At 47.4% G+C, this 16,572-nt stretch overlaps 1 protein-coding gene across 1 annotated transcript in view; it reads left to right on the top strand.

The window, feature by feature from the left end:
* Window positions 1-15,841, top strand: part of LOC124525418 (testis-specific Y-encoded protein 3-like) — a 631,464-nt gene extending 615,623 nt beyond the window's left edge. The window contains 6 exon segments of the mRNA XM_047097798.1: window positions 13,955-14,107; window positions 14,800-14,880; window positions 15,027-15,138; window positions 15,231-15,376; window positions 15,471-15,555; window positions 15,720-15,841. Of these exon segments, the coding sequence (XP_046953754.1) occupies window positions 13,955-14,107; window positions 14,800-14,880; window positions 15,027-15,138; window positions 15,231-15,376; window positions 15,471-15,555; window positions 15,720-15,841 (699 nt within the window).
* The last annotated feature ends 731 nt before the right edge of the window (window positions 15,842-16,572 follow it).

Here is a 16,572-nt window from a genome sequence, read left to right as displayed (position 1 = left end):
TCTTCACTCCTTCCATCGGTTGCCTTTTAATTTTGCCGATTGTTTCCTTTGCAGTGCCGAAGTTTTTTACCCTGACCAGGTCCTGATCATTCATTTTTGCTTTTCATTCCCTTGTCTTTTGAGACATGCCAAGGAAGAAATTGCTGCAGTTGAGGTCAAACGTTTTTTTTCCTCTTTTCTCCTCTAGTGTTTTGATGGTTTCCTGTGTCACATTTAAGTCTTTTATCCATTTGGCATTTATTTTCGTGCACGTTGTAAGAGAGTCATCTAGTTTATTCCTCATCATGTTGCTGTTCAGTTCTCGCAGCACCCTTTGTAAAGAGACTGTCTTCTATCCATTGGATTGTCTTTCCAGTTTTGTCAAAGATTAGTTCACCATACATTTGTGGGGCCCCTTCTGGGTTCTCTATGCTGTTTCATTGGTTCATGGGCCTGTTTTTGTGCCATGTCATACTATCTTGATGATTACAGCTTCGTAGGAGAGGCGAAAGTCTGGGCTGCCTCCCACTTTGGCTTTCTTTTTTCCACATAACTTTGACTACTCAGGTTCTTTGGTTGTTCCGTGCAAATTTTGAGATTGCTTGCTCTAGTCTGGAGAAGAATGTGGGTACAATTTTGATTCGTATGGCATTAAATGTGTAGATTGCTTTGGGTAGTATTGACATTTTAACAGTATTCATTCTCCCACTCTATAGGCATGAATTGTTTTGCTTTGTTTTGTTTTGTTTCTGATTTTGTTGTGTCTTCATCATTTTCTTTCATACATTTTCTATCCTTTTCACTGTACAGATCTTTTACATCTCTGGTTAGGTTTCTTGCTAGGTATTTTACGGTTCTGGATGAAATTGTAACTGGCATTGATTTCTTGACCTCTCTTTCTGTTGTTTCCTATTGGTGTATAGAAATGCAACCAGTTTCTTTACACTGATTTTGTATCCTGTGAGTTTGGTCAATGCATGTATCAGGTCTAGCAGCGTTTTCATGGAGTCTTTGGGTTCTCCGCGTTCAGTCTCATGTCATCTTTGAAAGGCCAAAGTTTGGGGCGCCTGGGTGGCGCAGTCGGTTAGGCGTCCGACTTCAGCCAGGTCACGATCTCACAGTCCGTGAGTTCGAGCCCCGCGTCGGGCTCTGGGCTGATGGCTCAGAGCCTAGAGCCTGTTCCGATTCTGTGTCTCCCTCTCTCTCTGCCCCTCCCCCGTTCATGCTCTGTCTCTCTCTGTCCCAAAAATAAATAAAAACGTTAAAAAAAATTCAAAAAAAAAAGAAAGGCCAAAGTTTGACTTTCAATGATATATGTTCAGTTAAGTGTAGTTAAAAAAGAATTAACCTTTGGGCTCTATGTTAACTTCATAATTGCACAATAAGTGACAAATAAGCAAGAACTGTGCATGTTATCCCACATTAGAATTGGTAACTGGAATCTAACTCTTTGAAACATATTGACTCCCTCACGATATGGATAGAAGTAAGAAACATCTAACTTCACCCAGTGCACACAGGTGTATTTGTAAATACATACGCTAAACAGGAAAATTGTAATACTAGTGACGTGAGCCAAATTTTACATGTTCATGGTACAGATAATATTGTTTTACTGTCTTTATGGTAGCAGCCCAAATAAGACATTTGGAATCAAGGAGAGAATCCAGAATCTACAGGGTACATTCTCCATGATCTATTCTGGCTTTCAAATAAATGAACAAATGGAATTAAAAAAGATAGATTGCACTGGTAATCATGTTTATTGCAATTGTGCAATAACTTTGTATGGACTCTAGCCATAATAAGAGTGCACGTGAATAGGTGTTGGAAATAACACACTTCATTTGACATGAGCAAACTCACTAGAAACATATGCTTTCAAAAACTTTTTAATATTCATTTTTTCAGACATTCTATAAGGCCTAATAACTTATGATTCGACATTTAGAAGAGCAAAGGTCGACATGGTGAACTTTGCACGTGTTACAATGGCTATCACATAATATTATTTGATACCCAAGAATTTTAAACAACTATACAGCTGCACAGCTCATGCTAGGTATTTAAACGTTGACATATTTTAGCTTTCTGTTTTTCATTTTGTAATCGTTTTTTTTTAGAATTAGCTTTGGCTACAATCGCATAACTACTAACTTGGGTAATGGACATCCAAGGTTCCAGCTTATCTGTTTTTGTATCAGTGATGAAAATCAATCTCTATGTCATTGTCTTTTCAATGAACCATGGCTATGGTTTAGTTCTTTTATCACTGAAATAATAATAAATTCTCTGTTGTCTTCTATGCCTTTTACGAAGCCCAGTGATTCATCTTATGACTATGATGCTACATTCTTGTTCTTATACTGCTTTTATCTATTTTGATCAATTCTTTAACGGTCACTTCTTCCTGGAATTTCGTCTGAGGGGAATTCTTCCGTTTCATCATTTTGGATAGTTTTCTATCCCTTGTGTGTTTTAACATTGTTGTTGTTGTTGTTGTTTTGTTTTGTTTTGTTTTGTTTTGTTTTATGTGCTCTGCACCTGAGAGCACTGCTACATTAAAGTGGGCTCACACCCTCTCCGCGGCCTGGCCCTTCAGGAGGTGTGTTTTGGAAAGTGTTACTTGCTTCGTGTTGCTATGACTTTTGTTGTTTGATTTCTCATCTCAGAGTGATTTTTGAAAATCCCACGAGGTGTGCTTTGATGTGTTCCTTGAAGTACCAAATGAAGTAATTGGAGGTTTGCACTATCTTGACAGGGGTTAAAACACCTTAAGTTGCCATGGATGGGTGTTCTTGCCCTTCCCAACAATGGGGGTTACTCCTGGTAGTGAGATCCTGGAGACGTGATGGCGCCAAAGCCCCGGCGCCACACAGACAGCTCCTCTGAAGAGCTCTAGGCAGCTGCACTTATGAAAGCCGCTCATTTTCTGATTTCCCAGAGGTTACCTTGGGAAAAATTGTGGATTTTTTAAATTCCCTGGCCCCATCTCTTTCTTCTACCAGCCAGATCTTAGATTGTAGGCAGATGATACCTCCGAGTTTGCTTTTCCAATTTGTAAAGGGGAAGTATAACGCCTATGTCCAGTATAGTGGTGAGATTATAGGTAGTGCCTGTAAAACGTGTGGAAAAACTCCTGGCACATTACACTCCATAAACACTGTATTTTGTTTTGATTTCCTCATAGTTGTCACTGCATCCATACAAGCTGTATCTCCAGGGTGGGGTCTTTTGTAGGTCAAAATGTAAGCTACACCATAGAAGCTATCAACGAGGCAAAGTGTTTCTCCTATGCTTGAGGACGTGACCCTTCCCTTTTTTGTATATGTATACTAAATTTGGTGGTAGAGATTATTGAAGACTTGAATGTATATTGCAGTCTAGCACACCGGGAGATACTTAAAAATCCCCTATTTCAGGCACCGTGGATACACATATTGAACACCTTAGGTGTCAGGTGCTATTAGGTTCAAGTACACAGTGATGATGCAACATGCACGCTCCATATACTCAGGATGTTTCAAACCTTAGCTAGAAATGGTACACGTGTAATTACACCTTGGGGCAAATGCTGTTAAATAAAAGACTAAGTGGGGGAAGATGGCGGCATAGGAGGACACTGGGCTCACCGCGCGTCCTGCTGATCACTTAGATTCCACCTACACCTGCCTAAATAACCCAGAAAACCGCCAGAGGATTAACAGAACAGAGTCACCAGACCCAAGTGCAGACGAGAGGCCCACGGAAGAGGGTAGGAAGGGCGGCGAGGCGGTGCGCACTCCACGGACTGGCGGGAGGGAGCCGGGGCGGAGGGGTGGCTCGCCAGCCAAGCAGAGCCCCCGAGTCCGGCTTGCAAAAGCGGAGGGGCCTGACGGACTGTGTTCTGACAGCAAGCGCGACTTAGCCTCTGGGAGGTCATAAGTTAACAGCTCTGCTCAGAAAGCGGGAAGGCTGGAGGACAAACGGAGGGTGAGCTGCGGAGCCCCCGGACGACAGAGCTCAGTTTGGCGGGGAACAAAGGCGCTCGCCAGCGCCATCTCCCCCGCCCATCCCCCAGACAAAATACCAAAGGGAACCGGTTCCTGCCAGGGTAATTGCTCGCTCCGCGCAAACACCCAACTCTGTGCTTCTGCGGAGCCAAACCTCCGGCAGCGGATCTGACTCCCTCCGGCTGCCACAGGGCCCCTCCTGAAGTGGATCACCTAAGGAGAAGCGAGCTAAGCCTGCCCCCCCTGCCGCCGTGCACCTTGCCTTCCCACCCCAGCTAATACGCCAGATCCCCAGCATCACAAGCCTGGCAGTGTGCAAGTAGCCCAGACGGGCCACGCCACCCCACAGTGACTCCCGCCCCTAGGAGAGGGGAAGAGAAGGCACACACCAGTCTGACTGTGGCCCCAGCGGTGGGCTCGGGGCAGACATCAGGTCGGACTGCAGCCCTGCCCACCAACTCCAGTTATACACCACAGCACAGGGGAAGTGCCCTGCAGGCCCTCACCACACCAGGGACTATCCAAAATGACCAAGCGGAAGAATTCCCCTCAGAAGAATCTCCAGGAAATAACAACAGCTAATGAGCTGATCAAACAGGATTTAAATAATATAACAGAAAGTGAATTTAGAATAATAGTCATAAAATTAATCGCTGGGCTGGAAAACAGCATACAGGACAGCAGAGAATCTCTTGCTACAGAGATCAAGGGACTAAGGAACAGTCACGAGGAGCTGAAAAACGCTTTAAATGAAATGCAAAACAAAATGCAAACCACCACGGCTCGGATGGAAGAGGCAGAGGAGAGAATAGGTGAACTAGAAGATAAAGTTATGGAAAAAGAGGAAGCTGAGAAAAAGAGAGATAAAAAAATCCAGGAGTATGAGGGGAAAATTAGAGAACTAAGTGATACACTAAAAAGAAATAATATACGCATAATTGGTATCCCAGAGGAGGAAGAGAGAGGGAAAGGTGCTGAAGGGGTACTTGAAGAAATAATAGCTGAGAGCTTCCCTGAACTGGGGAAGGAAAAAGGCATTGAAATCCAAGAGGCACAGAGAACTCCCTTCAGACGTAACTTGAATCGATCTTCTGCACGACATATCATAGTGAAACTGGCAAAATACAAGGATAAAGAGAAAATTCTGAAAGCAGCAAGGGGTAAACGTGCCCTCACATATAAAGGAAGACCTATAAGACTCGTGACTGATCTCTCTTTTGAAACTTGGCAAGCCAGAAAGAATTGGCACGAGATTTTCAGGGTGCTAGACAGCAAAAATATGCAGCCGAGAATCCTTTATCCAGCAAGTCTGTCATTTAGAATAGAAGGAGAGAAAAAGGTCTTCCCAAACAAACAAAAACTGAAGGAATTTGTCACCACTAAACCAGCCCTACAAGAGATCCTAAGGGGGACCCTGTGAGACAAAGTACCAGACACATCACTACAAGCATAAAACATACAGACATCACAATGACTCTAAACCCGTATCTTTCTATAATAACACTGAATGTAAATGGATTAAATGCGCCAACCAAAAGACATAGGGTATCAGAATGGATAAAAAAACAAGACCCATCTATTTGCTGTCTACAAGAGACTCATTTTAGACCTGAGGACACCTTTAGATTCAGAGTGAGGGGATGGAGAACTATTTATCATGCTACTGGAAGCCAAAAGAAAGCTGGAGTAGCCATACTTATATCAGACAAAGTAGACTTTAAATTAAAGGCTGTAACAAGAGATGAAGAAGGACATTATATAATAGTTACAGGGTCTATCAATCAGGAAGAGCTAACAATTATAAATGTCTATGCGCCGAATACCGGAGCCCCCAAATATATAAAACAATTACTCATAAACAGAAGCAACCTTATTGATAAGAATGTGGTAATTGCTGGGGACTTTAACACCCCACTTACAGAAATGGATAGGTCATCTAGACACACGGTCAATAAAGAAACAAGGGCCCTGAATGAGACATTGGATCAGATGGACTTGACAGATCTATTTAGAACTCTGCATCCCAAAGCAACAGAATATACTTTCTTCTCGAGTGCACATGGAACATTCTCCAAGATAGATCATATACTGGGTCACAAAACAGCCCTTCATAAGTTTACAAGAATTGAAATTATACCATGCATACTTTCAGACCACAATGCTATGAAGCTTGAAATCAACCACAGTAAAAAGTCTGGAAAACCTCCAAAAGCATGGAGGTTAAAGAACACCCTACTAACGAATGAGTGGGTCAACCAGGCAATTAGAGAAGAAATCAAAAAATATATGGAAACAAACGAAAATGAAAATACAACAATCCAAACGCTTTGGGACGCAGCGAAGGCAGTCCTGAGAGGAAAATACATTACAATCCAGGCCTATCTCAAGAAACAAGAAAAATCCCAAATACAAAATCTAACAGCTCACCTAAAGGAAATAGAAGCAGAACAGCAAAGGCAGCCTAAACCCAGCAGAAGAAGAGAAATAATAAAGATCAGAGCAGAAATAAACAATATAGAATCTAAAAAAACTGTAGAGCAGATCAACGAAACCAAGAGTTGGTTTTTTGAAAAAATAAACAAAATTGACAAACCTCTAGCCAGGCTTCTCAAAAAGAAAAGGGAGATGACCCAAATAGATAAAATCATGAATGAAAATGGAATTATTACAACCAATCCCTCAGAGATACAAACAATTATCAGGGAATACTATGAAAAATTATATGCCAACAAATTGGACAACCTGGAAGAAATGGACAAATTCCTGAACACCCACACTCTTCCAAAACTCAATCAGGAGGAAATAGAAAGCTTGAACAGTCCCATAACCAGCGAAGAAATTGAATCAGTTATCAAAAATCTCCCAACAAATAAGAGTCCAGGACCAGATGGCTTCCCAGGGGAGTTCTACCAGACGTTTAAAGCAGAGATAATACCTATCCTTCTCAAGCTATTCCAAGAAATAGAAAGGGAAGGAAAACTTCCAGACTCATTCTATGAAGCCAGTATTACTTTGATTCCTAAACCAGACAGAGACCCAGTAAAAAAAGAGAACTACAGACCAATATCCCTGATGAATATGGATGCAAAAATTCTCAATAAGATACTAGCAAATCGAATTCAACAGCATATAAAAAGAATTATTCACCATGATCAAGTGGGATTCATTCCTGGGATGCAGGGCTGGTTCAACATTCGCAAATCAATCAACGTGATACATCACATTAACAAAAAAAAAAGAGAAGAACCATATGATCCTGTCAATCGATGCAGAAAAGGCCTTTGACAAAATCCAGCACCCTTTCTTAATAAAAACCCTTGAGAAAGTCGGGATAGAAGGAACATACTTAAAGATCATAAAAGCCATTTATGAAAAGCCCACAGCTCACATCATCCTCAACGGGGAAAAACTGAGAGCTTTTTCCCTGAGATCAGGAACACGACAGGGATGCCCACTCTCACCGTTGTTGTTTAACATAGTGCTGGAAGTTCTAGCATCAGCAAGCAGACAACAAAAGGAAATCAAAGGCATCCAAATTGGCAGAGATGAAGTCAAGCTTTCGCTTTTTGCAGATGACATGATATTATACATGGAAAATCCGATAGACTCCACCAAAAGTCTGCTAGAACTGATACATGAATTCAGCAAAGTTGCAGGATACAAAATCAATGTACAGAAATCAGTTGCATTCTTATACACTAACAATGAAGCAACAGAAAGACAAATAAAGAAACTGATCCCATTCACAATTGCACCAAGAAGCATAAAATACCTAGGAATAAATCTAACCAAAGATGTAAAGGATCTGTATGCTGAAAACTATAGAAAGCTTATGAAGGTAATTGAAGAAGATTTAAAGAAATGGAAAGACATTCCCTGCTCATGGATTGGAAAAATAAATATTGTCAAAATGTCAATACTACCCAAAGCTATCTACACATTCAATGCAATCCCAATCCAAAGTGCACCAGCATTCTTCTCGAAATTAGAACAAGCAATCCTAAAATTCATATGGAACCATAAAAGGCCCCGAATAGCCAAAGGAATTTTGAAGAAGAAGACCAAAGCAGGAGGCATCACAATCCCAGACTTTAGCCTCTACTACAAAGCTGTCATCATCAAGACAGCATGGTATTGGCACAAAAACAGACACACAGACCAATGGAATAGAATAGAAACCCCAGAACTAGACCCACAAACGTATGGCCAACTCATCTTTGACAAAGCAGGAAAGAACATCCAATGGAAAAAAGACAGCCTCTTTAACAAATGGTGCTGGGAGAACTGGACAGCAACATGCAGAAGGTTGAAACTAGACCACTTTCTCACACCATTTACAAAAATAAACTCAAAATGGATAAAGGACCTAAATGTGAGACAGGAAACCATCAGAACCTTAGAGGAGAAAGCAGGAAAAGACCTCTCTGACCTCAGCCGTAGCAATCTCTTACTCGACACATCCCCAAAGGCAAGGGAATTAAAAGCAAAAGTGAATTACTGGGACTTTATGAAGATAAAAAGCTTCTGCACAGCCAAGGAAACAACCAACAAAACTAAAAGGCAACCAACGGAATGGGAAAAGATATTTGCAAATGACATATCGGACAAAGGGCTAGTATCTAAAATCTATAAAGAGCTCACCAAACTCCACACCCGAAAAACAAATAACCCAGTGAAGAAATGGGCAGAAAACATGAATAGACACTTCTCCAAAGAAGACATCCAGATGGCCAACAGGCACATGAAAAGATGTTCAGCGTCGCTCCTTATCAGGGAAATACAAATCAAAACCACACTCAGGTATCACCTCACGCCAGTCAGAGTGGCCAAAATGAACAAATCAGGAGACTATAGATGCTGGAGAGGATGTGGAGAAACGGGAACCCTCTTGCACTGTTGGTGGGAATGCAAATTGGTGCAGCCGCTCTGGAAAGCAGTGTGGAGGTTCCTCAGAAAATTAAAAATAGACCTACCCTATGACCCAGCAATAGCACTGCTAGGAATTTATCCAAGGGATACAGGAGTACTGATGCATAGGGGCACTTGCACCCCAATGTTCATAGCAGCACTCTCAACAATAGCCAAATTATGGAAAGAGCCTAAATGTCCATCAACTGATGAATGGATAAAGAAATTGTGGTTTATATACACAATGGAATACTATGTGGCAATGAGAAAAAATGAAATATGGCCTTTTGTAGCAACGTGGATGGAACTGGAGAGTGTGATGTTAAGTGAAATAAGCCATACAGAGAAAGACAGATACCATATGGTTTCACTCTTATGTGGATCCTGAGAAACTTAACAGGAACCCATGGGGGAGGGGAAGGAAAAAAAAAAAAGGACGTTAGAGTGGGAGAGAGCCAAAGCATAAGAGACTGTTAAAAACTGAGAACAAACTGAGGGTTGATGGGGGGTGGGATGTAGGGCAGCGTGGTTGATGGGTATTGAGGAGGGCACCTTTTGGGATGAGCACTGGGTGTTGTATGGAAACCAATTTGTCAATAAATTTCATATATAAAAAAAAAAGACTAAGTGTTATGAGAAGGAATGGCACAGGGGACAAAGTGTAGATTAGAGGATTGGCCAACAAAGGTTTGTTGGGGAGAAAAGTCCTTTATTCAAACTTGGACCCGTACCAAGAACTGGTAAGGAAACTAGCGAGCACAAAATGCATTCTAAGCGGAACCTACGTGGGTCTAATTTGAGCAACCAGGAGAAGAGACCATCCCGGTTACCTACTGAAAGGAGAATGAGGAAAGATGGCATTAGAGGGGTGACAAGGCAGGACTGCCAGCATCTGGTGGTCACGTTACAGATTCTATGTGTCATTTTGAGTACAGTGGAGATTAGAGGGTTGTCTTAAGCAGAGGAATGAACTGCTCAGTTCAGGATTTTTGGATTGCATTCCGGTTGCAGTGAGAAGAATGAAGTGGGATTTTGGTGGGAAGGGAAAGGCAGCATGGGGCTAAGAACGAAAATGGAGAGTAGGCAGAAGGTGGTGAGAAACTAGCTGGCTTGGCATACGTTGGAGGTGGAGTTGAGAGCCCCTGCTGCTGAGTGGATCACAGGAAAGACGTTGAGGAGGGGAGGACTGACAATGAGTCTCTTTCCCTCTTGAGCAACTGAAGACAATGCCCCATTAACAGAGAAACACAAGAGGGGTCTTAAGTTGGTCATGCATTTCAATTGATTGTTGATTGGGTATTAATTCATATGCTTAGAGAATTTTGCTTAGAATTTTATCTTTTCATTGTTTTGTTTCTACAAATTGCTTCGTTATTACCATCTTGAGGTTGTAACTGATGGTCTCCAATTCTTCGCTGTCACCAAGACCTTCTTACGTAAGAGTATGGACATGATGGGTTATGTAGGTACATCATCTTCTACCCAGTCTTTGTCATCGTCACAAATACTTAATGGCCACTGTTGGAGACGAACCTCAAGCTCCAACAGGGTTGTTCTCACTGTTCTCGGGATGCCTGCCCCTCCTTTATTCCCGCACATTTGCATTTGTCCCCTTTGTCCTCCTCCTTTCTGCCTGCCAACTAGAAATGTGGTCATCCTTTAATATTCTTTGTGCTATGCCTCTGAGACGCCTTTCCTGATCAACTCGGCTCAGTGGACTTCTCCTGATACATGAAACTTGACCTTGAAGTCTCACTGTGCTTTGTATGGTGTTTGGGTTTTTTCTACCCTCAAATATTGAAAGTTTCTTGAAGGCAAGGATGAGGTCTTGCATGCTTTCAGAAACTTTTATAAACACTCAAACACAGTCAAAGTTGAGAAATCTTTCTTGGTGAAGTGGTTGAGTCAACGTCAAATCAGGTGGGAGGGGAGTCTGCTGAAGCAATCACACTGGACTGTTTGAAACTATCCTTGATATATTGAATGGACCTAATAAATTTATGAATTGACACATTTTATTTATGTAACTGATACTAGACTGAATCATTTATTTGAAATGTTACTTTATGATTACGGCGGTCTTAAAGTTTATTGCAGAAAATTTAGAAAATAAACAAGAAAGAAAGAAAAATGGTCATAAGTCAAACACCTGGAGATAAGCATATGTAACACCTTTTTTATGTTTATGTATTTTTGGCCGAGAGAGAGAGAACGAGAGAGAGATGAGCAAGAGTGGGGGATGGGAGGAGAGAGAGAGATAGAGAATCATAAGCAGGCTCCATGCTGTCAGTGCAGAGCTCAATGTGGAGCTTGATCCCACACACTGTGGAATCATAACTGAGCTGGAATCAAGAGCCAGATGCTTAACCGACTGAGCCATTCAGGCGCCCCTGGAGGTAAGCACCTCTAAATAGACACTGTGGTATAATCGTCAGGGAAGAGGTATATGTACAGGCATTAACCAAAATTAGCCATGTAGCTGTGAATCCCATTTTTGGTCCTCTAGTGATACGAGCATTTCGCTAGGTCATAAATGTTCTGCAGAGCTATGAATTGTAAAGGCCACATAGCATGCCATAATTTATTTAAAAAATATTTTTAATGTTTATTTTTGAAACAGAGAGAGACAGAGCTTGAACGCGGGAGTGTCAGAGAGAGAGGGAGACACAGAATCCGAAGCAGGCTCCAGGCTCTGAACTGTCAGCACAGAGCCCGACGTGGGGCTCGAAGTCACGGACCGTGAGATCATGAACGGAGCCGAAGTCGGACGCGCAACCGACTGAGCCACCCAGGCGCCCCAGGCCATAACTTATTTAAACACGGCTATTCATTATTTAGGAGGCCCTTGAAATCATGCTGTCTGTGGCACAGGGGGACAGTGTTTTGAGTCAGCGCCCACGCTCATGGCAGCCTGCCGCCTAAGTGAGTGGTAAAGGAAATGGGACCAGGATGAACAGACATACGGCCAACGAAGGCCTGGGGAGGCTCCCTGTGAGAAGATGGCCAAGCACTGTGGGAGGAAGGGGACCGCTGTCCGTGAGACAGACACAAGCCCCAGGAGTCCCAGGGCCCATGGTCACGGGTCTTTCCTGTGCACTGCCACACACGGGAGGGATGGGCAGCCGATCATGAGGGGGGCGGTGTGTGCTTGCCAGTGTGTCACTTTGCAGGCAACGGGGACAAACGGCAAGAGCAGCGCACATGCTACGCAGCCTCCCCTAGTGTGGCGTCCTCCCCACGTCACACACCTCTTGTCACCGACCTTCCCTAGCCGGTGCACTGCTAGACTGCTGTCATGACATACATGTCTTCTTGGAGCAAGGATGGACGTAGAGAGTATGCAAAGGAGGCTGAGCAGATGGAAAACCAGGGGGCACAGACAGCAGGCGCACAGCTGAAGTGCATCTCGCGGACAGCCAAGGTGATCCGCTCAGTGGATCGGTCGGACTCGGGGCACAATGAACAAAGGTGGCGGTGTAAATGGGAAAAGCGTGGAGGTCCCCCTTTACCCGTGTGTGTAGATAGCCGCGTGGCCAGCGCACCGTGGAATGCAAAGGTCGCTTTCGCGTGGCCAGAAGCCAAACAGGACACCCAGAGGGCACGGAGGGCCGGCTGCAAGCCCCCGGGAGGAGTTGCACTGCATGGGGCCCAGAGCCTTCCCGCCTAGGCAACAGACGTGCCCCAGTTTCCGGGTGACCTAGGGGGCGGGACCGCCGAAGCCACGCACACCACCCTCCCTATGATTGGTCCTGAAGGCAGTGAAGCAGCCTGGGCGTGGCTTGGAGCTCCCTCAGCCTCAAAGCTGCAGGTGCACCCCTCTCACCACAAAGGCCTCCTAGGCAGCGGCAGCAGAGCGATAGCCACCGCTGAGGCATCCTGGGTACAGCACCGTGCGCATGCGCCCCCTCGACGTTTGGGCTCTGGGAGGAAGGGGGAGCGAGTTGCCAGCCATTGCCCTCCGGGCTCCCCTGACTGGGTCTGGGGAGGGGGGCCGTGCTCTCACCTCCCGCTTCGTCGGCGGTAGGAGCCACCATTCGTGTCTCGGGCCGGGCCGCATGTTGCGCGACTCGTGTTTCCGAAACACTGGGGATGCCCGGAGACCCCATGTCGCCTTTGACCGGGAAGGGGGCGGTCGAGAGACGAGGGCCCGTGGGGACACTGGGTCTCCGGCAGGGCAGGAGGTGCCGCAGGCCGAAGGCTTGCAGGCCACCAGCGAACAGCCTGTGCAGCAAGGCCAGGCCCGACCCGAGGGGCAGGTGGGCGGCCCCACGAGATATCCGTGCCGCTGGGGCATGACATAGTGGCGGTGGAGGCGCTGTGGGGCCTGGTGGAGCACGAGGTTGAGGTGGCGGCCGCGGAAGAGGACGCGCCTGGGGAAGAGGGGCATGACCAGAGGAAGAAGGGGGAGGAGGACGAGGAGCAGGAGCCGGGGAAGGAGAAGGTCCAGGTTCACGAGGAGGAGGACCTGAAGGACGAGGGGGAGCAGCAGGAACAGAAGAGCAGAAGGAGGAGGAGGAGGAGGAAGAGGGGGAGAGGCAGCAGGAGTAAAAGATTAGAAGGAGGAGGAGAAGCAGAAGCCCAAGCAGAAGGAGGAAGAGCGGAAGGAGGAGGTGTTGGCGGAAATGAAAGGGGAGGAGCAGGAGCACCAGGGTATCCAAGCGGGGGCGGGGGCGGCAGCGGGGGGGGGCGGCGGCGGCGGCGGCGGGGACCGGGGCGGGACGGGGGCGGCGGGGGCGGCGGCGGCGGCGGGGGACGGCGGCGGCGGCAGCAGTGGCAGGGGAAGAGGACCAGGGGGAGGAGCAGGAGGAGGCAGGGAAGGCGTGGGAGCCATTAAAGGGAGAGCAGAATTGCAAACCGAGGAGGAAGAGGAGCAGGAGAAAGGAGCGCTGGAGGAGCAGCAGCAGGGCGAGGAGGAGGTGGAAGGAAAGGAGGACAAGGAGGAGCGGGAGGAGGAGGAACGGAAGCCGCGTGAGCAGGAAGGCCGATGGGTGGAAGAAGCCCTGGAGCTGCAGGTGAAGCGGGATAAGAAGGAGCAGTTCGAGACAGGCCTCCGTCCTTGCCCTTCCCCGCTGGAGGCTCTGGAGGCCCTTCAGATAGAGCTACAGCCCGTGAATAAACAAGCCAGCCGGGAGCACGCTCGACTCAAACTCAGGATGTGGCAGAGGCGGCGGCATCATCTGGAACGGAGAAGTGCCCTCATCCAGGGCATCCGTGGTTTCTGGGCCAAGGCTGGATCCTTCCTGCTGCTGGGGGAGGGTCCAGGGGGGGCTGGGCTTGCACAAGAGGAAGGAAAGGGAGGTGACATTTAGAGGAACCCGGGACAGGGACTGGAGCTAAGCCACGCTCCAGTGGCCGGGAAGGTGCAAACGTGATCCCATCCAGTGGCCCTGGCTCTGCAATGAGTGTGGGAGGAGGGCAGTGCTGGGGTGGTGGAGGCACGTGTGCTGTCCGTGGCACCTGGCACGGAAACAGCGCTGCGAGAGTGGGGAGTGGCTGTGGAGGTCCAGGCCAGGACGGGGAAATGACCGAGGGCTTCTTCCCACGCAAAGCCGCGTGGGGGCACGTGTCTGGGTCCCGCTAAGCATCCTGCTGCGGGGAAGGTGATGCGAATGCCCACCGGTCAGCGCGAGACCGGATGTGTGCTGTGTGGCTGTGTGGAAGTAAGCGTCCTCAGTGTCCTCATGAGCACACAAGGCTAGGCGTGGATGCGGGCGTCTGGGAATGCACAGCCTCCTGTGCGTGTCTAGCAGAGCCCTGTGGAATCCGGAGACCCCGTGGGCCTGGATGCAGCCCGTGGGGAGGGCGTGAGGCCCTGGGGGAGGACGCCAGTCCCTGGGGGAGGATGCCAGGATGCTGCCCACACTGGTTCTCTGTGTCGAGCTCTCTCATGTCCAGCACCTGAAGGCTCTTTGACCTGCAGCAGTTTGTGAACCACCCTCAGATGTCAGCCCTGATTAGTAAGCACGATGAAAGCATGCTTCGCCACATGACCAATCTGAAGGTGGGCCTGGGAGTGGGAGGCGGTGTGGGTGGGTGGCTGTGTGGGCAGGGGAGGTGGTGGGGAGAAGTGTGTGTTCCTTCCTCAGGGGAGGGCGGGTCTCCTGGAACAAGATTTCACATTTCTGCCCCACATTTCTACCACGGCAGGTGGAGGAACACAAGTTTCCCAGGGAATGCCGGAAGATCCTGCTGTTTTCTGGCAAGAACCCCTACTTCCAGAATAAAGTCGTTACGAAGGAGTATGTCCTTGGCCTTGCTGGTAAGTGTCCACTGAATGCATGGGCGGCAGTGGGTGGAGGGTTGAATGTGATTAGTTCTCTGGCGCCTTCTCACATACTCGTCTTCCTGCAGGGTATACGGCGTCTCATTCCAGTCCCATCCAGTGGTACCCAAGGTACAGACAGGACGCCTACAGACGCAGGCATGGCAACAGAGGCCTCAACTTCTTCAACTGGTTCTCTGACCACAGCTTTGCCGGCTCTAGCAGGATTGCTGAGGTGGGGCCCTGTAACAAGGAAGGGAGGTGATTTTCATGGGTTCCCCCCACTGCGTGGGATAGCTACCTGAGGCCTGGCCTGTCTCCCCTACCAGATAATCATAGAGGATCTTTGGCACAATCCCCTGCCGTATTTCAAGATGAAGGAAGCCCCAGGAGAGAGCACTGAGAGGGAAAGAGGTGAGCAGCCAAGGGTGTGGGCACTGAAATGTGTGCCGTGGGGCCCAAGGCACAATTCTCTTCTGCATGGAGGCACCAAGACTCACAGTGGCACAGGAGGTGACACCAGGTCAAAAGGGCATCAGCCTGAGATAGGGAGTCTCACGATGTAACGTGTCAAAGAGGCTTTGCCCCTTTGGGGAGGCTGAAGGTGGGCAGTGGGCTAGACAACAAGAATGAGCAGAGCGGGACATCCAAAGCTGGCTCATCAGATAGCACGGTGACAACTGTCATTCCAGGACCATGAACCCCACCCTCAGGCCTCCTACCACCAACTGTCATGTTGTCTGGCTTCTGGAGCCACTTGTCAGCTTTGGCACAGCTTATCACACCCTCCCATTCTACTTTCCATTTGGAAACATTCAAGCAACCTTAAACAGGGCTAAGGTAAGACTCTCACCGGTCCTGTGTGTGTGTGTGTGTGTGTGTGTGTGTGTGTGTGTGTGTGTGTGTGTGTGTGTGTGTGTGTGTGTGTATCGATGTGCGTGTGGGTGTGTCTGTGTGTCTCTGTCTGTGTGTACCCGTATATCCCAGGGATATGCACGATCTTGAGAAGACTATAAGGAGCATCGCACTTCATGGACCCCAGTGGAAACCCTTCGGACGCTCACCGATGGTCCACAAGTTTCTCCTGCCCACGAAACAAGGACAAGGCTGGTGGTGACACGTGGCACAGGGTGGGGGTCCAATACATTTGAAGAAATATAGAATGGGAGATAAACAGCATGAAGTGTTTGTGTGTGTTTTCTGCTCAGGTACGCTCTGGGGCGTGTCCATGTATACATGCGGCTATCCAGAGGGGTAAATGTTCTGTGCCTGCACATTGGAGTTCCAAGGAAGGGCGGGACGTAGTACATTGTCCGTAGGGATGGGTCACACATTGGGATTGCATGTGAGGTCAGTAAGATTGAACCAATGGGGAGTTGAGTGAGGGAGGACAGGGCACAAACCTGAGAGAAAGGCCAGGGCCCAGGTTCA

Source organism: Lynx rufus, unplaced genomic scaffold (assembly GCF_022079265.1).
Source record: "Lynx rufus isolate CCGP_SWC_20201006 ecotype Redwood Valley unplaced genomic scaffold, mLynRuf1.p SCAF_41, whole genome shotgun sequence".
Classification (NCBI taxonomy): Eukaryota; Metazoa; Chordata; class Mammalia; order Carnivora; family Felidae; genus Lynx; species Lynx rufus.
This window is presented reverse-complemented; position numbering and strand designations above follow the sequence as displayed.